Source organism: Gouania willdenowi, chromosome 7, assembly GCF_900634775.1.
Source record: "Gouania willdenowi chromosome 7, fGouWil2.1, whole genome shotgun sequence".
Classification (NCBI taxonomy): Eukaryota; Metazoa; Chordata; class Actinopteri; order Blenniiformes; family Gobiesocidae; genus Gouania; species Gouania willdenowi.
This window is the reverse complement of record NC_041050.1, coordinates 24597038-24619674: the sequence shown is the minus strand read 5'-3', so window position 1 is coordinate 24619674 and position 22637 is coordinate 24597038. Positions and strand designations below refer to the sequence as shown.

At 39.1% G+C, this 22637-nt stretch overlaps 1 protein-coding gene and 1 long non-coding RNA gene across 11 annotated transcripts in view; both read right to left on the bottom strand.

Annotated features, from left to right (window-relative positions):
- LOC114466999 (tumor necrosis factor receptor superfamily member 14-like) overlaps window positions 1-22637 on the bottom strand; it is a 72323-nt gene that overhangs the window by 32479 nt on the left and 17207 nt on the right. For 3 of the 10 annotated variants that reach the window (XM_028452931.1, XM_028452933.1, XM_028452934.1), the window contains 4 exons: window positions 22125-22283; window positions 15405-15492; window positions 15110-15326; window positions 14302-14944 (listed from right to left, as the gene is read on the bottom strand). The exons of 1 other annotated variant lie outside the window; for it this stretch is intronic. In XM_028452931.1, coding sequence (XP_028308732.1) covers window positions 14711-14944; window positions 15110-15326; window positions 15405-15492; window positions 22125-22283 — 698 coding nt within the window. In that variant the 3' untranslated portion in view covers window positions 14302-14710. Of the gene's footprint in view, window positions 1-918; window positions 1013-3997; window positions 4095-9954; window positions 10020-11707; window positions 12563-14301; window positions 15327-15404; window positions 15493-22124; window positions 22284-22637 lie in introns of those variants that run through there. 6 more of the 10 variants (XM_028452937.1, XM_028452935.1, XM_028452932.1 and 3 more) reach the window with 5 other exon arrangements.
- On the bottom strand, window positions 4723-6545 carry LOC114467002 (uncharacterized). The gene is made up of 3 exons (XR_003674487.1): window positions 6535-6545; window positions 5463-5467; window positions 4723-5104 (listed from the first exon to the last, which is right to left on the bottom strand). It is a non-coding gene; the product is annotated as an uncharacterized LOC114467002 (long non-coding RNA).

Sequence of the window (22637 nt, the reverse complement as noted above, 5' to 3'; positions counted from 1 at the left end):
ATGTTTCATTCAAGTGTTCTATACTTCTCTATAATATTTAACTTGTACATTTTCTTAAATGCATGAATAGTTTTGGAGCAGAAAGGTGACTGAAACCCTCTCTCACTCTCTGTGTGTGTGCGTTCAAAGCACACTTCTGCGCCTGTTGGTGGATCACTTCATCTCAAGGGACAAACCCACACTTTGTTTTTCTTTAAAAAGGTTCATTGAGGGGCTGGTGAATTAAGTAAGTATGCGACTACTATATTGGAAAAAATAGAATAGCTACCGTTTAGTTTGAAAGGTTTAACAAACAAAACCCTTCTACAAAGCATTTCATGGTTGTGTGTGTGTGTGTGTGTGTGTGTGTGTGTGTGTGTGTGTGTGTGTGTGTGTGTGTGTGTGTGTGTGTGTGTGTGTGCGCGTGCGTGCGTGCGTGCGTGCGTGTGTAAAAGAATTTTTTTTTTTTTGGCGGGCTTTCTAAGGCGGGACTTCCGGTTTGGGAAGGCGGGACTTCCGGCTAGGGGGCGGGACAAAGGGCGTGACGTCACACCTGTCAAAGTTTGACGAAAGGTGGTTACTATCTCTCTCTCTTCATCATTCCAGTATTAAACCGCTGTTTTTAAGATACTAATCATATTTTGATTAAAAAAAACCTCGGCCTGAGGTACAACCACAGCTGCTCATGCAAAGTATCTTCATCCTTCTCAGGGTCTGTGAGACGTAATTCGCCTCTATCTGGTTTGCTCTTGCACAGACGAGCATTACGTATTAAAGGTATCACAGTAGGACTGGGTCAATATGAGCATCAACACAAACATTCATTTTCCAATAAAACTGAAGTGAAGGAAAAACGTGCAAGCGTACAGGAGAGAAAATGTAGAAATGACTATATCTATAGAAAAGTAATGAAATGAAAAGTAATTAGTTGTGTCTCACCTGCTGGACATTTTGGGCAGCAATCCATGTCCACTTTGTACTCTGATGAATGACACTCAAGGGCGTGACCAAAGAACAGTCTCAACACAATTATCTGTCAACACAATCACAAAGTTTTCCTCTCAATGAAACACTTAGGAAATATCACACAAGCTTCAATTATAGAATAAAAACAAATGAAACCAGATTTAAATAAAGTATCAGCAAGGCTTAGCAGTCAGTGTGTAGACTTCAGGAAGTCAAGTCCCAGCATACATGCACCTCTGCTACCTACACAAGGAAACTCACTGCCAGTCGTCCAAGACTTATCAGGACTCTTCCTCTTCTCGTCATCGGGGCCAGCTCACCTGTCACTGTCTGCACCATTAATGAACACTGACAGCCAATAAAAATGCAAGGCTCACTGCTTGTCCCGGTTTGTTGATCGTTTTCTCTCACGATCACGACACTCTCAATAGTCCACTTAGGCCCACACATGCTCTGGTCAATTGTTAGCTGTTGTAAGCTGCTAGGAGCTTCACTATTAACTCTCATAGCTCCATTTTCTGCGTCTTCAAACACTTTTCCTCTCCCCCTCACCTCTGCCCATCACAGGTGATCTATCTTCCAAAGGTGCCATGCTACCACCTACATCGCACCAGTTGGTCACTACATCATAGTACAAGGCGTGGTCTTACATGTTTTACTGGTTATTTAGGACAGTCGAGAGCAGTGGTTCTCAACCTTTCCAGCCTGCAACCCCACAAAAAAAAGATGCCAGAGACCGGGGACCTCCACTGTACTTGAAGGTGGTTGAACACAGACATGAACATTCAAGAACAATCAAGTGAAGACAGGGCCATCTACAAGGGAGAATGAAGAGGAGAGCTTTTTGGCACCCCTCCAAAAATTGTTCTATATCATTTATCATTATTTGTGCCACAGTATATGGTAATCTTAAAGATGTAAACCCTTGTTTTAATCATAAATAAAATGAGTTGAAAGTGACCAAAAATGGTGGAAAAGGTGGTGAAATGGGATTTTAAAGACCACAGAAATTGGTTAAAAGTAGCAAATTAGAGAGGCCCAAAAATGGCAGAACAAGTGGTAAAAAGGGTTCAAAGTGTCAACATTGGCTTAAAAGTGGCAGAAATGGGGGAGAGGTGGTTGAGATGATAACATTTATAAAGCAGGAACAATTAGTTTAATCTGGCAAATAATGGGCATGACAAATCGTGAACGTGGTTAAATTGGCAAAAATAAGCATGAAATATGTTGAAAAGAGGTCAAAAGTGAAAATAATGGATCAACATATGTGACATTAGATGGATGGGTGCTAAAAATGTCTTGAAAGTGAAAAAGAATTGCAGAAAAGGCATTGAAATTTGATGGAGAAGTGGCACAAATGATTGTAATGTAACAAAAATGCATTAAAAGGAGCAAAAATATGGCAAGAAAAGTGTTGAAAATAGGTTAAAATATGCCAAGTTTGGTGTAATTGCAGAAAATGGGTAAAAATAGGCTTGAATTGTTGAAAAAATATTCCTAGTTTCTTGAAGGGCCCATATCATGCATTTTTTACCCATCTCCATTTGTTCTAAGAACCACAAAAACATAGTATTTGAGGTTTATTTCCCAAATCACCTTTTTTCTAGAGTTTTATCCCTCTGAAAAGTCACTTTCTAAGCAATGGCTGTTTGGTGCCTGCTTATGCATATTCATGAGTGGGTGTTACTATAGATGCTGACCTGCCTGCATGCCTTGCTCTGAGGGAGATCAGTGATCACCAAAGCAATTTTTTTTTTTTTGCTATCCACACTGTTATTGTTTTCAGACAAAAAAAACTGTACATTACAGTAAAATACATGGTTATTTAAGCAGCTATTGTGATTGTGAGTCCGTCTCAATTGCTTCAGGGTGTATGTTTATCCAGCAGCAGCAGTCATTCATATGCTCCAAACTCTCACCAGAGTGATAATTAAGGTGATAATCATTTATTTTGTCCAAGCGCTGCATCACAAACACGTCAGATCAGCGATACGAGGCGATAAAACAAGTACTGAAAATGGAACTGCTCACTGGTGCTACTGTTGCTGCCCACTGCTCCTCAGGGAGGGGTTAGAGAACACAATTTGTATATGTAGCTTTACATATATGACAATAAAGCAGTGATGTCCAGAAGAGGATTACTAAGAGACCAAGCGCCCAGACTACTGGATAAGTTGGTACATTTTCAACTGGAAAGAGGTAAACTGATAATGATGCTCAATTATTTCTCGTCATTATCATGGATACCAGGTTTCAACTTGTAAATGCATCATGCAAACAAAAACTAGGTGAGAAAATACATTATGCTAAAAAAAATGCTACAAAACAGACAGAAGAAAAGCCACTATCACACTAATATAATGCACCAAAAGCCACCATATAGCATAATTTTTGCTAAATTTCCCAGGGGGCATGCCCACAGACCCCCCTAGTTGTCGAGTGGCACCGGCACCAAGCGGCAGCATTGCCGCAGTGATTTCTCATCGCAACTTTTACCCATCTACTTGTTTTTTTTAGCCGACAACTTTTTTTTTCGGGACATCACTGATAAAGTATAATATATATATTTCTTTTTACTAAAACGGCAGGTTACACAGAAGTGCCTAAACACACATTACTGCACCAATGTGCCAAATCACAAGATGCACTGGAAACCACAAGAGCGGAGTACACCTACACATACACAAATAGTGCTTACACTGCAGTGTATGTTCACTGTGGAGGTGCAGCACCGGCAGCAGGCACTTCTTGGAAGGGCGGTTCAGACTCTCTTGACGTCACAAGAGTTTGAAGAGGAGGAACCGCTCGTTTTTCAGAAGAGGGCAGAGCAACAGCTCAGAGAGCAGGATTAGTGACGATTGCTCAGAGATGCAAGAAGGAAGCCCAATAATACTTTTGGGGTGTTTTTGATGAGGAATTGACATTTTAACAAGGTTAAAAGCTCATAAAAGATGATTTGCATGATATGGGACCTTTAACCTGAATGATTGAAACCTTTAATAAATAATTACACCCAAACATCCAGTGAGTGTAACAGTGTGTAACACTTTACCAGTAAATGTGCTGTAAAAACGTGATTTGTCCGATTCATTTTTAGGCAGGCTCAGATGTTTCTGGAAACAAGAAGTCCATCTCTTAATGTATGACTTCTGGGAAAAAAAAAAAAAAAACAACAATCAGCATGGCATTATTTGAAAGACATATTAAAATAGATTATACATTACTACACTAAGCTGCAGAAAACATGACTGATTTGCTGAGTATTTTGCTAAAACTTACAACAGAATGTATGTAATGTCAAACACAGTGAAATAAATTCAGCTTATAACAGTGTTTCTTAACCACACAGGCTGTCAAAGCACACGTGTTAAGCACTCACGAGACTTCACAAACAACTGACAACATGATGACCTTGGTCTAATTTTGTGTGGCCCCAACATAAATATACAAAATAATAAAAACATGCAAAATAATAGGTAAAGATATTCATAATTACTCAGAAAACAACTACAAAAACTCACAAAATTAACAGAACAATACAAAAAATAATAATTACTGACAAAAAAAATTCCAAAAAATATACAAAATTACAGAAAAGGACAGAAAAGGAGAGCAAAATACACAAAATGACCACAAAAACAATCAGAAAAATATACAAAACAACAACTGAAAGACACCAAATGACTCATTATTATATGATATTATTATGATATTATTAAAAACAATAATGTTAATAAAGTGACCCTCAGATCAGACGATCACAATTTTGTGGCCCCTGCTGTGAATAATAACAGTTATCTCTGCTCATTTAATAATGATAATGGCTTAGATTTATATACTGTAGCACTTTTTTTTTTCGAGGAGACTCAAAGCACATAGAGAAACCATTATTCATTCACACCAGTCACTCACATCAGCCATGCCAGTGGTGGTAAGCTACAATGTAGCCACAGTTGCCCTGGAGCAGACTGACAGAAGCGTGGCTGCCATCTTGCGCCTACGGCCCCTCTGACCACCATTAACATTGATGCACAATTTATACTCATTTATACGAGGCAATGTGGGTAAAGTGCCTTGCCCAAGGACACAACGACAATGACTTGGATAGAGCGAGATTCGAACCCCCAACCCTTCAGTTACTAGACGACCCACTCTACAACTGAGGTCGCCCTCTCTCACCACACTGAGTCAGTGCTTGTGCACCAAACTGTTCATGTACAACCTCCAATAAGCAAAAGACAAAAGAGGAGCCTCAGCATGTTCATTGGACTCTTATTTTGAAAACGGCAACTTCGGTTTTGTTTCTGCCTTCTAATGTTTCAATTTTAGTTATTAAAAACAGAGAAAATAACCAACCAGTTTTTTTAAAGTTGTGTTTATCCCTTCTCGACCCTAATAAAGAGATTTGCCTTGAATTTCAATCTTAATTTTTGAATTTCAAATTGTAAATTAAATAACTACTAATTTTTGTGTTTTTAGTATCCTTTTTTTGAACGAAAAATCCAATGACAAAAAACATACACTGACCCTTAGCCAGTCCTTGTATTAGTCCTTGCTCATGTTCCTTCTTTCTGATGTTAAATCTAGCTGCTGACATGTGATGAATGATGTTTATGCTATAGATCCTAGGTTCCCAAAGTGGGGTACGGGTACCCCCAGGGGTACGCAAAGTGTCATGGGTGTACTGAAAGAGTGCTAGCCTGAAATGAAAACAAATCGTTATCACCCTTTGGCCTCCCTCCAACACGCCGCCCAAGGTTGTGTCTCAATCTCACCATAGATGATTACAGATCTGACACTCCGTCCCTCCTCCCCCCCCCCCCCCCCCCCCCCCCCCCCCTCATCTCCCCATTTGCTCTGTGGACACTCGTCTGAACCAGGTCTATCAAGGCCACATAACATCTGACTGTTTCAGAGAGAGAACAAAGGTTTTATTTTGTCTACACCTTCACCGCACTCCACCCGCCCCCTCCTTTTTTTCCCCTCCCCAATAGGAAAGTCAGTTTAAAGCCTGCTTTTTCCCCTCACCTCTCCTCCTGATGTTCTCCCACTTTTCATCTAAATACGGGGCACCCCCATGCCCATGGCAACCCACAGTTCTTCTGTTCTTGTTCTCCCATGTTATAAGTAGTTTGTTTTAATTACTTAGTAAACAGAGTGCAAGCTGATTTAAAAGTGAATAAATCCTTGGAAGGTTACAACTAGTGTGTGTGGATGATTGAAGGATGTAAAGTCTCTTCAAGTAAAGAATCGAGTGTTGGTGACAGCTAAGATGAGCACTGTGTTTGGAATTCCAACAGCAGATTACCATAGCGATTGTCTTTGGTTATACACACACTCTTGTAAATGTTTTTGGCCAAAAATAATAAGTAATGATATTGGACTATAGTTTGAAAGTTCATGTTTATTGCCACATTTAAAGAGTGGAATTATTTTGGATATTTTCATACTCTCTGGAAATACCTCTGTTGTGAACGATAAGTTGCAAATGTATATAAATGGATCAATAACTACATCTATAATTATTTTACTAAGAACCATGTTCATTTCTGCATGATCCTTAGATTTGTTGTTTTCATACTTTTAAACAATAGTATTTCCTTTTTTTCTACTTTGTCCAGAAAAATACTGTTAACATTTTCAGTTAAATAATCACCACCTCTTGAGTTTGGAATATTTTGTGGACTTTTAGGAAACCTGTTTGTGAATGCACAGTGTGCTGCTTCAACAGTGTGATACCCTCATGAGGGGCGACCAGGATTTTAAACAGGTTTCATTTTCTTGCGACCATATCATTGCTGACTGGGAGCTGGTCGTGAGTAAGGGTGCAATGATTAGTCGACGGTGTCGACAAAAATCTATAACAGAATTAGTCACCAACAAATGTAATTGTCGGTTACGTCATCACCCGCCTTTTTCAAGCTGTGGACAGAGCTGTGCGTATTAGGGCTGTAGTCAACCAAAAAAATGGTTGGTTGACCAAGACTATGGCTCACGTAGTAATTAGTCGACCAAAGAAAAAACCTAGAATGAATGAGCAGGTTCAGAGGAGGACGAGGAGAAAAAAAAGAGAGAAATATTTTCTTTTGGCTTTTTGTGGCGCCGATTTGCTTTTAAACAAAGACCATTCATGATATGAACCTTATTCAAGCTTTGACCAGAACCCAACAAAGCAAAATTGAAACTTTCAGGTCCGACAGACATTAGGTATTTATATCCTGGCCTGACTTGAAACCGACAATTAAAACCTATTTTTTCCTCATACAAATGACACATTTACATTTGTTTTAGTGGTAAGCCTGCTTTTATTAACAGACATCAGTTAATATCAACATCAGATCAGCACACGAGGAAACCAGCACGTCAAACACACACAGGCAGTGTGGCCCGCAGCGCCAGAGACAGTGGATCTATTTACATAATCCATCTATCAAAAATAAGGATAATCCATGTTCTTGTGCAGAAAAAGGATTAATTCATTAGTGGATGTCTTAATTTGTTCCCTCTCTGCTCTGAGTACAGCGCACTGTGCATTGACAGCTTTTTTTTTTTTTTTTGGCAGTGCAGCACACACTTACACAGCTGTTGAAATAAATAGTATTTTTTTTACAGAAGCTATTAATTATTAATGACAAATAAAATCAAGATATAACAATTTAACCTAAAATAAATCACATTGTGCAATGACTCGTCCACATTCCTACTTCACCTCCTGCAACATCTACAGACCATTAACTTTTCCTGCACCTGTGGCTCACCTTAAGTTTTAAATCCCTGGTAAGATAATTAAACCAACAAAAACACTATTCTGGAAGAAAATAGAGATTTTAATTGTGTGCGGACAGATTAAATATGCATGCTTTATGTGTGGCAAGAAATGAGCAATTAGCATGTGTTGATCACATGATCATGTGTTATGACATTCATGTTACTTTTTGTAGCCTTTAAAATACATTAACTAAAAACATCTTTATATAACATTGTGTTCATGTAAAGTGAGATGTGTAACAATTTGAAGATACAAGACACTGTTTTATTTCTTGATGTGAATTTTATTTATTTTATTTTAAACTGTTTTTAAGTTTCCATTTACACATCAATAAAAATCAAGTCAAATTAAATTCAACATTCTATATAATTTTAACTGTATAGAATTTAATACACTGTATTGTCTTCATTGAGAAGGTATTTTTTTTACTCCAGGAGGAATTTAATCCAGGTGAAATGAGGCAAAATGGTTCCTTGTAGAGTAAAGGTTGCAGACCCCTGACCAGGGGAAGAGGGTTAGGAGACCCCACTATAAGAGCTGAATTTAATTCCTAACGGTGAAGCAATGCAGATGCTAAGTTGGTTATGCTACTGTTAACTTAATTCAAGCATTTCTGCAAAATAATAAAAAACAGAATACATGTAACCTTACCTTAAAACCTTAATATTGACACTACTACATTAAAACAAAATATATCTCGAGTCATTGTCAATCTTTCCTTCATACAAAACTGCGGTACGCCAGTTAAGTCAACTATTCATCAGCATGCATGGCTATGCTGTACAGGGTGCAACCAAATTCTGCGCTGGTGCGACCAACTGAGAAAGTTAGTTGCACCAGTGCCACCGTGTGCTCTTACACCTAGCTGTTGTTTGTGCGTGTGGCAAACTTGCATCAGGTGTTGCAGTCAATAAATGACTGCTTGCCACTGCTCTCTGAGCGTGTTGGTGCATGGCTGTCAAACCAAAGCATTGCTGTGTGTTATTCTTTCCTCCTTCATGTTCTAGTTGGCGCTCCTATCTTTAAGATACTCAACTTCTACAGGTAAACTCATGCCTTTTGTGGGTGGAGATGGTTCTTTTTATGACTTGACTTGAATGCAGCTTGGAAAGTTAATTTAGAATCCTGCTCAACTTTAAACAAAAATAAGAATGAGATGGTAATTACTCCAGTTGTAGCAAGTTACCTGTGGTTTTCCATGTTCGGACCACTAATCAGTTGTATTGTTTAAAATACTGTAATGACCATTGAGGTCATTATGTGTTGTGTTCACTGTGCAGGGACAGCCGAGCCACAAGGAGGCAGCACAGGGTTGGGAGTGTGGCTGCGAGTTAGTTAAGGTGTTGCCTGTTTTTGAGGTGTGTGTTAGTTTGCTATTGTGAGGACATTAGTGGCGTGGGTTACGGCCATAACCGTAGCCCTGTATGCAACTGTGTTTAACCCTGTAAGCCAAATAAAGCCCGTTTGGTTCAACCTCACCCGTCCGGTGATTAGTAGAATAAGCGGATGTTACAATACACAAAAACTTTAATTTATAAGTACTAAAATATTTTTTAATGAAAAGTAATCACAAAAATGTTATTAAAGCACATTTGTTGAAACTAAGTGTTGTAGTATAATGATGAAGAGTAAATCTATGTGTGCTGTGAGTTTGATGACACTACCACTCTCCTATATGAAGTTACTGGTTTTTATTTTTTGTATCTTTTTCCGGTGTTGCAATTTGCAGACGGTCCCTGCGCATTCCAGCCACAGTTGGCTCCACGTAGAGGCCAATACAAATTCCCAAGCGCGGAGGACGGCTTGTTTTGAGGAAGATTGAGGAAAGTCCGGTTGTAGTTTGCAGTCCACCTTGCTGTGATTGCAACAAGATATTGCTTTTGTAAAAGCAATGTTTCGTTGATGAGCTATTGGTCCGGGAAAGCTGAATCTGTGAATATCTTTCTAACTTTACCTAACTGTAGAAACCCAGGGTTTCTTTGATAAAACCTGCCAGCGACCAGGTTTAGTTCACGGACAATGTTGCCATGGTAACATACTCAGAAGAACATACCTCGCGTTTAGGAATGGGATTCTCAGAGTTTCCCTCATTTCAGCCTGAACACACAGTTTGAACATAACCAGCTTTATGGAATATCCCTCAGGACTCAAGGCAGGAAGTGAGTGTGGACATTAAAATTAGTCTCTGCCCTCTGACCGACTTAATGTGAGCTGTTGTTGTTTTCATGCTGAGATCTTACCTTGAAACATGCAGAGTTTAGACCTCATAGTCCAACCAAAGACCCAACAGCAGAATCTGCACAGTCTGTGGTCACAAGATACATGGATATAACATCTGACCGTTAAATACTTTCACTTTCAGTTTTTAATGTTGTCCTTTCAGATACTGAGCTGATAAGCAGTGGTTAATCATTAACACAGGATCCCCACTGAGCAATAGATGGATATTAAACGTCTAGTTATTTTTAGACCTAATTTCAACAGTCTAGATTCCGTTTATTTTAGACTGAATCTAAACATTGCACTTTAATCCATTATTCGACAATTATTTATTTAAAAAACAACTGAAAGGTGCATATTTGGTCTCCAAATACTGAACTAAAAATAATTAAGATAAGTTGTTTAGTTAGTATTAATAATGTTAATGTTTTAACTCTTCTCCATCTACTACATGCCCAAACAACCTGCAGTTGACAGAGATTCCCTTCTGCAAATTGTCTGCTCAGCAAAGGAGGCCATACTTCATTTGTATCATAGTCTCTATTTTACAACAAAGCAAAGTATGCCATTTATTTTACCATTTTTTTTTTTTTTAATTTTTATTTTTGTTCACATCCTTAATTTGTGTTTCTTAATGTTAGATATGTTCAGTGTTCGTCATTAAAGTGTTCAATTCTTGCCATTGTCAGCATGTTTAGTTGAGCATATGAAGCCAATTTCTACACAGAGAGCTTCGAGTGCCATGGTTGGGATGGATCTTATCCCCAAAACAAAACAAAACACATCAACAATAATACAAAAAATAAAATAAAAATAGAGGGGTTTTTGGCATTAAATTGACACTATACCAGAGATCAAGGCAGGAAGTGTGTGAGTGAGGACATTGGAATTGGTCTCTGCCCTCTAATCGAGGACCGTAATGCCCCGTATTGAAGCGCAACTTCATTTGAAGCTCGGAATGTCACGCTTAAAACATACTTGTCAAGTTTTGGATTTGAAAATAAGGGAAATTTTCTGGCGCCCACTACGAGCCGTCCCACCCACCCAACCAAGCTCCAGTATCTCTTATATTTTAAGACAGGTGTACAAGAAATCTAAAATACACACATTAACATTGAAATGCTGTGAACATTCCTACTAGGGCTGGGCAATATGGACCAAAACTCATATCTCAATATTTATTCTCAAAATGATGATATACGATATAAAGATAATGTTTGTTACTAATGAGAAGGAAAAGAAAGCGAAGGTGGTCGACTCGTCCTTTAAATCATAGGAGCCAACCTTCCAGGAACTACAGTCCCCGTACCACGTGTTCCTGGCTGATGCTGCATTTCCTCTTCAACAAAACCTGATGCGCCAATTTCCAGGTATACTATATATGTATTGGTGATCATGTTAAATATGTTTTTGTATGTCAACTGTTAACACAACATAGATCGTTTTTTCTTTTTTTCCCAACAAGGTCTTCTCTCTCTGTACTGTGTATAACCTGAACATTGGCAAAACATCATTCTTTAATAGTATTCATAGAGTTGTATACTTATATATTCTATTTTTATTGTGCAATTTCCTTTCTTGCAACATATTTTTCCCTTTTTCTATCTGTACTTGTACAGGCCCATGTATGTATATATTTCTATTTTTCTGCTGCTGAAACTCTGCAAATTCCCCCTTGTGGAATAAACAAAGGACACATATCACCTCATCTCATTGTATTAACAGGAAAAAACATCAACGATGCCCAGCAAATCTACAACTACTGTCACTCACGTGCCAGGAGGGAGATGGAGAACAGCTTCAACATACTGGCAGCACGATGGCAAATGAAATTTGCCATCGATGAAATTCCACCCACAGAAAACTGAAGGCATGTGAAGCCCTGCACATATTTAAGCAGCACAGATGCTGCCAACTCCCCGGCAACCAGTTCCATCCCTCCCAGGTTCACAGACTCCTCTACACACACGGGGGTGATCCTGTGAGTGGAGAGTGGAGGGCAGTGGTAGCAGGCCACAACAACTTGTTGGACATTGGCCGTCTCAGCAAAGCACTCTCAACTCCAAATGATCTCAAGTCATTGTTCCTGACACCACAGGGACTTGTTCCCTGGCAGGAGAATGTAATCAGAAGGTACGCTGAACAGGAATGAAGAAAATACAGGACTGTAGTGAATTTAAAATACAAAACTGTTTTTATTGCAACACACTGTAACAAAGGAAATAAAATATGCTAAAAAAAAAAAAGAATTGCACTTCTTTGTGACCTCTATTCTATATTCTCATACAGGACTTGGTAGATTATATGTTTGACTGTCTCAACTTTGTGTGCTTGGATGGACTCCAGCATGTCAGCAACAACACAGCCAAACCTTGTGTGTGCTGTGTCCTTAATGGTGGCTGTAACGGTGGCTCTCACTTTCTCATATATATATATATATATATATATATATATATTATGCACACATGTAGAAAACAAGGGGGTCGTGATACAAGTAAATAAGTCAGGCCACTTGCGACCCCAAAGTAAATGTACAGTAATACACAAAATTACTCAGAAAATTATACAAAATTACAGAAAATGACAACAAAAGTACACCAAAAGACAAGAAAAAAAAAAAAAAACTCAGCAAACCCACAGCACTAAGAAAAACGCAACACAACAGAAATACAAAAAAAAAAACCTCCAAATACACATGACAGCACAAATACGGAAAAATACACACAAAAAAAACAAAACAGAAATGCACAAAATGCCTCCTAATGAGCAAGACAACAAACATACACAGAATGACAGAAAAAACACAAAATGACTATAAAAACTCTTTGCTCTTTCCGGTATTAATGCTCAGATCACTCATCATTCTAAATGCTGACATTAATGTTGATCATGTGACCCTCCGATCAAACGCATAACTCAAAGCTCATGGCCTTGGGTGAGGGTAGGAACATAGATCGACCGGTAAATCGAGATGCTTTGCCTTTTGGCTCAGCTCCTTCTTCACTATGACGGAGTGATAACACACATTTTAAAGAATCTCATTCTGTAAATAAGTGGAATGAAACAGTATTTAGTGCCTGTTGAATAGATTTATTTACATTGTTTTTATCATTTCCTGTAACTTCCTCCTGATGTGTGACCAAGACTGATCCTTGTATTTTCAGTTCATGTTCTAATCAAGACAATTTCTATCATCATCTGTGTATTTTTGGTGTCATTTTGTGTATTTTGTTGTTTGTTCTTTTTATTATTCAGTAATTTTTTCTCTTATGTTGTGTGTTTTTGTTGTGAGTTTCGGGTAATATTCAGTGTGATTATCATTTTTAGCTAAAAAAATAAACATTATTAAACCCCATATATTTAATGCTTTAATTTGTTAATTTTCCTCTCTCTCTCTCTCTCTCTCTCTCTCTCTCTCTCTCAAGTACCCCTTGTAGTGCCATCACATACCCCCATTTCAAAAACAGTGATCTAAACCATAAGTGCTGCTTTGCATAACTTGATTATCTTAAGCCTGATAAATGCTTCTGTGTCAGGTTGACGCCGTATACCTGCACGTAGCTCTCTACATTGACGTAGACCACCACGCCAAAACCTGAGGTGCTCATCCCAAACATCCTGACTGCGTGTCAAGGTGGTCCATAAAGGCTGTGATTGGTCCGCTCTAAACCTCAGCCCCAATCATTTCATTTTCCAGTCAACAACTGCCATGTTTAAACTTTTTCCAGAGTGATACAAGAGTTCCCGGATTGAGTCGAAGAGAGTACTGAGATGGGTAGAAAGTGCCACAGTTTTATTATTTATTTTTAAGGCTGCAGCATGAGAAGTCAATCAAACAGACAAAAAGCATCTGTTTACTGTTGTGTGGCCCACAAGAGATCAAACTGCTCCGTATTTGGCCCCTGAACTAAAATGAGTTTGACACCGCTGGAATAGACCATCCTCAGTCAATCTACTGCAGTATTTCCTATATCAAGCACCTACAGCAGGACGTGCAGGTGTGTTCTAAATCAACCTCTATCTGCAGACCTCACACATTTTTTTTAATAAGCAGCTATTACTTTATGTGCTCTGCATCTGCAATGCCAACAAAATGAAGTTGTCATGCTTTTCAAGTTTTCAACAAGAAAAACATACATTTCAATCAGTGAAACTAAATGAGGAGAGTCAGCATTAAGAGTGCACTTCCTAAAAGCACATTACTTGCCTTACTTTACAGCACTGTGGCACCTTTATTTTCTTATTTGTTAACATGTCTGTTGGATATTTTAAGATGAGGCACAATTTATTTTTATATTAGACATTTTTATTTAATATTATTTAATCTTGCCTATTCTAAAGAGAATTTTCCTTTAATTTATTGCTTGATTGATCAAGCTACATCACAGAAGTGTTCTGTTTAGGGTTGAATGTTAAAATAAGGGGGAAAAATAAATAAGGGACATCCTGGATCTGTTTTTTTGCTCTTCTTTATCTTTTTAATGTATTATAGAGGTATCGGATGGGGACTCGGTATCAGCCAATTCTCAAAATCAAAGGACTCTGAAACCTCACACAGCCCACAACCCTCTAGCGTAATGGCGACCAATTGCATAGCGATGTGGTCCCTCGACGCAGAAGTGCTGTTGGCCAACCACTGCGTCACATTGACACCGTGCCCACGGCACAGGTCCTGACGCAGAAACATATATCAGGCTTTATGGGTGAACCTTGACTTCATGAGAATTCTAACAGGCCTTTGGCAATATTAGGATGTAGTTCAATGGATGAATCAGACTAATTAACCTTATGTACTTGAAAAAGGGTTAACAAATGTGGCCTGAGCTCACCATGAATATTATTGTTTCCTCCAAATCTTATACTCATCTTCTCCACTTGACGTTTAATAAATAAATCAAAGCTGTTCTCAACCTCAGCAGTTACAGTAATCACAGCAATAATAGCGTCATAAAGCCTGGTTAGCTTGATTAAAAGTGTGTAAGAAGGCTTAGCGGTGTCGAGAGGGCCGGATTCCTGAGACTTTTCGATGTCTCCCTCCTCCAACACACCTCAATGAAACCAATGTGTTGTCATCAAGCTCTGCAGATGCATGATAACAAGCCAGTCAGTTGATTCAGGTGTGTTGGAGCAGGGACACATCTAAAAGTCTCAGGAATCCGGCCCTCGAGGACTGGAGTCCGACACCCCTGGCTCAGCCTTAGGAGAACTCAAGTGATCTGAGTCACTGCATCGTTGCACTTCACTTAAAGCACGGCAGATTAGTGTTGCTACAACTAACAGCACAGTCATAGAGGAAACAACTATTGTGATGATACGATTTCTTGGCTTATTACACTCAGAATCGGCCGAAGTATTTCCTGGTTTTACCAGAAGAAGATCCATGTCTTCACACCTAATTCAACAGAAGAAATATGTTAGAGATAAAACATCCTCTGCTGCTGAATAATATCTGACACAAAGCTTCTCTTACTTTGTGTGTGGTAGACAAGACATAAATGATCCATCAGAATATGTTCCATTCCTGCAGGGGGAGCACTCAGTGTCTGTAAAGGTGTTTCCTGCAAAAACATGAAACAACTTGAGTACACAGCAGAAAGTAATATGAAAAGTGTAACAGGCGCGAGACGTTCAAACTATCACCATTAAAGCCAATCTTTTGATTCGCTCTCAGAAAGTCCCTGATTGGGGACTTCCTGTTTCAGACAATGGAGTAAGGCGTGTCGGCTCCTGCCATGCCTTTTGCAGTTTTACTTATAAAACCCTATCTTACTATCGGATATTTACCTTTATTTGGGCCTCTAACAAGAGCAGCGATTGTTTTATTTGCTGATAAACATGTCCAAAACAAGAAGACAAGGAAAAGACACAGCGGAGAGTGGTGCCGGGGTTGGTGAGGACGCCAACATCGGCCTCAACCCGTCACTTATTGCCTTGCTTGAACAGCACAGAACTGCTATAGCGGCTGATTTTAAGGCTTCATCTGACACAATTAACAGCAAACTGGACAAGATTCAAGCCGATGTTGTGAACCAAGAGCTGCGCATCGGTGATCTTGAAACTAATGCGGAGGACGTTAGCCAGCGATTAGCTGCACTTGAAGCTACGTGTCAGTCAATACAGGAGGAGAAAGAACTTTTAAAGACTAAACTTTCCGACCTGGAAGGAAGGAGCCGTAGGCAAAACGTCCGGCTGGTGGGTCTACTGGAGCATGTGGATGCGGGTCCACGACCCACTGAGTTTTTCTCGCAACTGCTTGCGGAAGTTTTCGGTGCACAGACGCTGTTTCCCCCTCCGGAGCTGGATAGAGCCCATCGTAGCCCTATGCCTAAACCGAGTGCGACCGAGAAATTCCGCTCCGTCATAATCCACTTTCACCGCCTTCAGATCAAGGAATTAGTGATGAGAGAGGCACGGAGACGCCGTGGGAACCTGGAGTACTGTGGACATAAGCTTAATTTTTATGAGGACTACAACGCTGATGTCCAGAAACAGCGAGCCCAATACAAGGATGTTATGGCAGACCTGTACAAGAGAGGTCTCTGCCCTTCCCTTCTCTTCCCCTCCTGACTCCGGATTACTCTACCAGATGGGAAAATACGGTGGCTGGCTTCTGTTTCAGAGGCCGAGCGCTTCATCCTAACCACGGAGGGAAATCACTGCCTTGAAGTTGACATTGCTAGCCCTAACCCGGTCAGAATATTAGTTAAGATTTTTCAACTATGATGTGATTGACTGAGTGCATCGGAGTACTCATTCCGGTAACTGCTACTATTAAGCTGCGCTGTCATGATAGTAGAGCAGTCTCAGCTGTTCAATTTATGTTGGCTATATTTTGTTTACTTCTTGGCCCATTTTAGTGTGGGGTACAATGTTAATATAAGGCAGGGCTTGTAGTTTGGATGGACATTATTGGTATGAGAACTGAGCAAGAGTTCAAGCGGTTGCTGTTTTATGCAGCTTGTTGGGGTAATTTTTTTGTAGTTACTGTTTTTGTTTCATTATTTATTGTGATTTTTATTTTAAACCCCCTCCCTCTTTTTTTTTGTTTTTTTTCTTTGGGCTACACAATGTAAACAAATTATGACACTTTGTGAATGAGCAGTAATCTCACTCTGGTTAGTTGGAATGTGAAGGGGCTAAATCATCCAATAAAATGAAAGAGAGTCTGAAACATTCAAGCCTTGGGTAGTATTTTTGCAAGAAACTCATTTGCATGATTCAGACCACTCACGCCTTGTGAAATGTTGGGCAGGACAGGTTTTTCATTCAAATTTTAAAGCGAAAGCCAGGGGTGCTGCTATTTTTATTGATCAAAATATTCCATTTCTTCCCTCTACTGTTGTATCAGATAAAAATGGCCATTTCATAATAGTGTCTGGAAAACTCTGTAATAAGCTTGTGACCTTGGCTAATCTTTACGCACCCAATTTAGATGATGTACAATTTTTCTCTCACCTGTTCTCTCAACTAACGGACTTAAAAACCCATTCATTGATTCTTGGAGGAGACTTTAATTTGTATATGGATGCGATATTAGATCGCTCATCCTCCAAACCAGCTACCCTCTTCAAATCTGCAACTCATGTTAGATCCTTCCTTGAGGATTGTAGCCTTACAGATCCTTGGCGGTTTTTGTACCCTACAGGCAGAGAATACTCCTTTTTTTTCATGTACACCATACCTATACAAGAATAGATTATTTTTTTATTGATAATTTATTACTTAACAATATCAATTCTTGTAGCTATGAAAGTATAACTGTTTCTGATCATGCCCTCCTTTTATTTAAATTGTCCTTTCAGGGCTGTGACTCTGTGAGAAAACGTTGGAGACTTGATCCATTATTACTTACAGATGGGCAATTTGTCTCAAACATTTCATCTAAGATTAAGACCTTTCTGAATGAGAATAGAACGCCGGGTATGCCAAATAAAACCATATGGGAGGCTATGAAGGCATTCCTCAGAGGAGAAATCATTTCATTGGCAGCATTTAAAAGACGGTCTACGATGCAGGAGCAGAGAGCCATTGCAGACCAGACTTTGAACATTGACAGGCAATATGCTCAATCACCATCACCTGCTCTGTACAAAGAACGCCTGAGTTTACAAACGAAGCTCAATCTACTTTCCACTTGCCAAGTAGAGGGTTCTTTGATTAGGAATAAGAGTGAGTTTTATGAACATGGGGAAAAGTCTGGAAAATTGTTAGCCCATCAACTACGAGGTATTAGGGCAAGGCAAAATATAACTGGAGTTAGAACAGATAACGGAGATGTGTCATCTTATCAGAAGGTGATTAATAATACATTTAGGTCTTTTTACTCAAAATTGTACACACCAGAATCTATGGTGGATTTAAAAGATTTGCACAATTTCTTTGATCCTATTGAGATGCCTTCACTTCCCCCGGAATTTAGACAAATTCTTGAAGCCCCCATCACAAAAGAGGAAATTGAGTTAGCAATATCATCTATGTAATCAGGGAAATCTCCAGGCCCCGATGGGTTTTCCACAGATTTTTTCAAAAAATTTTCTGATGATCTTACCCCTTTTCTTTGTCAAGTTTTCAATGAATCACTGAACTCTGGTTTACTTCCTCCATCATGTTACCAGGCCTGCATTTCCGTTTTGCTTAAAAAGGATAAGGACCCTGCTGACTGCACTTCTTACAGGCCTATATCTTTGTTAAACACTGATGTTAAGATATTATCTAAACTTCTGGCCTGTAGGCTTGAGAAAATTCTTCCATCCATAATCTCACCTGACCAAACAGGATTCATTAAGAATCAACAATCTTTTTTCAACATACAGCGGCTTTTCATTTACACTTCTAATCACAAGATACATGAATGTCTCATTGCTATTGATGCTGAAAAAGCATTTGATAGAGTTCAGTGGGAATATTTGTTTTTTACTTTAAAAAGATTTGGTTTTGGTCCTTTGTTTTGTTCTTGGATTAAACTCCTCTATGCCAGTCCCTTGGCCTCAGTCTTAAATAACGATCGCTATTCTGACTATTTTAAGCTTTATTGTGGAACGAGGCAGGCTGTCCTTTAAGCCCCTTGCTTTTTGCCCTGGCAATTGAGCCGCTCGCCATCATAGTCCGGGACAGTAGAGAGATAAAAGTTATTATAAGGTCTCACTGTATGCTGACGATCTTCTTTTATTTTTTTCTAATTCGCTCACTTCTTTACCTGCCGCACTTAAAATATTAGATGTTTTCAGTAAGATTTCTAAATATAAAATTAATTTGAACAAGAGTGAATTTTTTTTAATTAACGAGAAAGCTCAAGAATGTGCTAATTTTGTTGTAGACCCGGATCTTAACTTGTCAAAAAACAATCTCAGAGTGATAAATTTCTCATTACTGCTGGCCAGACGAGATATATTGCTCAAATGGAAAGATTTCATGGCCCCTTCACATTCACAGTGGATAAAAGATGTAATGTCCTGTATGGATTTGGAAAAAATTAGATACACAGTTCATAGATCTGAAAACAAATTTTATAAATTATGGCGCTCTTTTCTGGATTACATTGAGAGACCTACAACTGCGCCCCCCCACCCACCTTTTTTTATTTATTTTTTTAAAGCTCGACATATTTTCATTGTACAGCGTACACTGTTTAATAAAAAGACCCTTGAAAGAAAGAAAAGTGTAACAGCATTAAAGCAGGTAGGGAGCTGCACCTGAGTTGTGTGTTGGGGTGTAGCAACATATTTTGGGCCCTGGGTAGAAACCATCTTGCTCCCAACTGTAAGTTATGTGCACTTTTTTGCCCAGAAACTATACTAGCATTCAGCGTTTGGGAGTAGCGGATTACATTTAACGGCGTTAGTAATCAGATTACAAAATATGAGTAACTGTAATCCGTTTAAATGGTTGGTAATCGGTTTATAGGCACATTGTTAAAATCAATGGATTACACAAAGTTACTTCTCGGTTTCACGGGCTTATTACCTCCCAACATAGCGACGTGATTCTATTCCCAGAAGCCCCAATGTAAATTTTGAGATGCACTTTGATCAGGCTGAAGGTGATGGGATACGTGTCTGATATGGACACCTCAGTCTCAGTAGACATGACGGTCGTTGCACACGAGTGTTTCCAGCACTGGCGCCACATCCTCCATCAATTGCCAATATTCATCTCTCAGCTCCAGCGTCCTCGCGTCTGTGAATTTGGTCACTGCGCGATCTGATAGTACAGCAGACACGGCCCACCGCTGCTCCGATAGTCTGTTAAACATTTCAATAACTGAATTCCACCTGGTTTTACAGGATTGGATGAGTTTATCAGACGGCAGCTTCATTTTTTTTCTGTTTTGCTGCGAGCGCTTTGTTTGCAGGATTGCTATGATTGAAGTGTTGTATGAGTCTGCTAGCAGCTGCAATGACTCGTTAATGGCCAGCTGCAGAGTGTTTATCGGCAGCATGCTGTAGTAACCATGTTACATATCTGCTGAGTAATGCCCTCTGCTTGAATTCATGGAGTCACATACCCTTCGTCCCAACACTGTGGTGATTGTAGGCTGAGAAGAACCAATCGCTGCTTATAGCACAGCTCAATGTGACATATTTAGGTGGTAATTCAATGAAGTTGTGGAGTTGTTGGACTTTAAAATACTTCCACTCCATTTTGCCCTCTTCATCCTGTCAGTGTACCGCTTCTCAATTGTCTTGTTGTTGTCGTCAGAGCCCTGCTTCACTTGTCTTCCCGCTTGTGAGTACGTCTGGCGTCAAGCACGCCCTCACGTGGACTGGCGGGGAATTACAGGTTCAATACGCAATTAATTGCAATTCATTTATTTTAATCGAGAAATTTGTTATCGACAATTAATCTATAATTGATTAATTGTCGATAAGAAATTAGTGTGCACGCACAAGTGTTTGTGTGCGTGCGCAGATTGTTTGTGTGTGTGCGCAGTGTTTGTGTGCCCACACCACGAGTGTTTGTGTGTGCGTGAGACACTTATTTCAGTTTATTCAGCTTAAGCAGGGTTTAAATGTGCTTTATAGATAAACTGTGTGTTTTTTAAAAAAAATCTGATTAATTGATTAATTTATTGACCGATTAATCGATTTTGAAAATAATCGTTAGTAGCAGCTCTACAGATGATTATTCTGAGTATGTGTTATTACTGTTAAGTGTAATATCACCATCAGCACCTATAGAGGATGTATTTACAATAGTTATCTTATTCTTTTCATTGATGGTTGCATTCCTACACTTGAAAAATCTAATTTAATTTGGAAGTAATCCTAGTAATCAGATTACAGTAATGTAATGTAAGGAATTATGTTACAAATTACATTTTTGGGCATGTAATCTGTAACTGATTACATTTTGAAAGTAACCCTCCCACATTGCTAGTATTCTTTCATTATTATATAAGCTTACCCTCAGTCCGACACCGTATATTACCAGCAGCCCTCTTTAAAGCAGATTTCATCCTACCTGACTACCTTCATGCTTTCCACAAACCCATTGTAAATATTCCACCTCATTGTGTGGTTTACCTCCAATATTTCCAATGACGACCTTTTACAACAAGAAGGTTCATTTGTAATAAAACATGTAATTCCTGCATCGACATCAGACATGGGCACCTGGTAGCCCAGGGCCCCACATGTGGTCCCCGGCCTAACTTTTTGTGGCCCCCAAGGTACGCACAAGATGATTCCAAAAATACACTACGGGTCCAAACAACATGTTTTACACAAAAACGACACCAAAAATGCATAATACTGACAAAAATACAAAGACTGACTCAAAAAGCACACAAAATGACAGAAACATACACAAAAATACTACATCACAAAACCACAAAAATACACCAATGGACTCAAAAATCAGATAAAATGACAACAAAAAAAGGAGTGAAAAATATAAAGAAAATGACTCCAAAAATACTCTTATTTCCTGATTGGTCATTAAACAGATACATAGAAGTGTTTTTACTCAATTCTGATGTCATTGGAAATACTGGGAACAAACTACAACACAAATGGAGTCAAGCCAATCACTGTCCACCTTGTCTGGTGAAAAAGAAACAAGAAATCCCAGTGAGAATGACGCCAACACTAGAAATTTATCTAGCATATAAGCTTACTTTTTAAAGTGTTTGGAACTTATAGCTGAAAAGATAAAAATCAAGCCTATTTGACACCGGGATTAGAAATTCTACCTTGATGACTGATGTAGTATCCTGGCTGACAGTTGCTATTGTGTTTCTCTGCTGCTGCACAGCTGCCTTCTGTGAAGTCAATGCAGTGGAATCCATCCATTGGTTCACACACTGAGTCAGACTTTGCTGTACACGCTCTCTTTGTTCTAAGACCAGATCCTGTAAACACATCAATTAAATAAATTATTTGAATCAAATCATTCAATCGAATCAATTATTCGATCACTGCTTCTCAACATGTCGAGCTACTGGACTCACCATCAGCCCCCAACAAAAGTTCATCAAGAACTAAATTCTAATTCACAAAGTTATTTAATGTGGCAGGAACATGTTTGTTGGGTGCACTGAGGAAGGTGTGGCTCACGACCAACCGCAAGAAGTGTGCAGTTGGACGGAGGGAGGTAGGTGTATCAGGGGTAGTACTTGGGTTGTGGACAAGTTAGGGCTGGGTGATTATGTCTAAAAAAAATCTCCGATTTTTTAAAGAAAAATGGGAGTTTCGATTTGATTTTC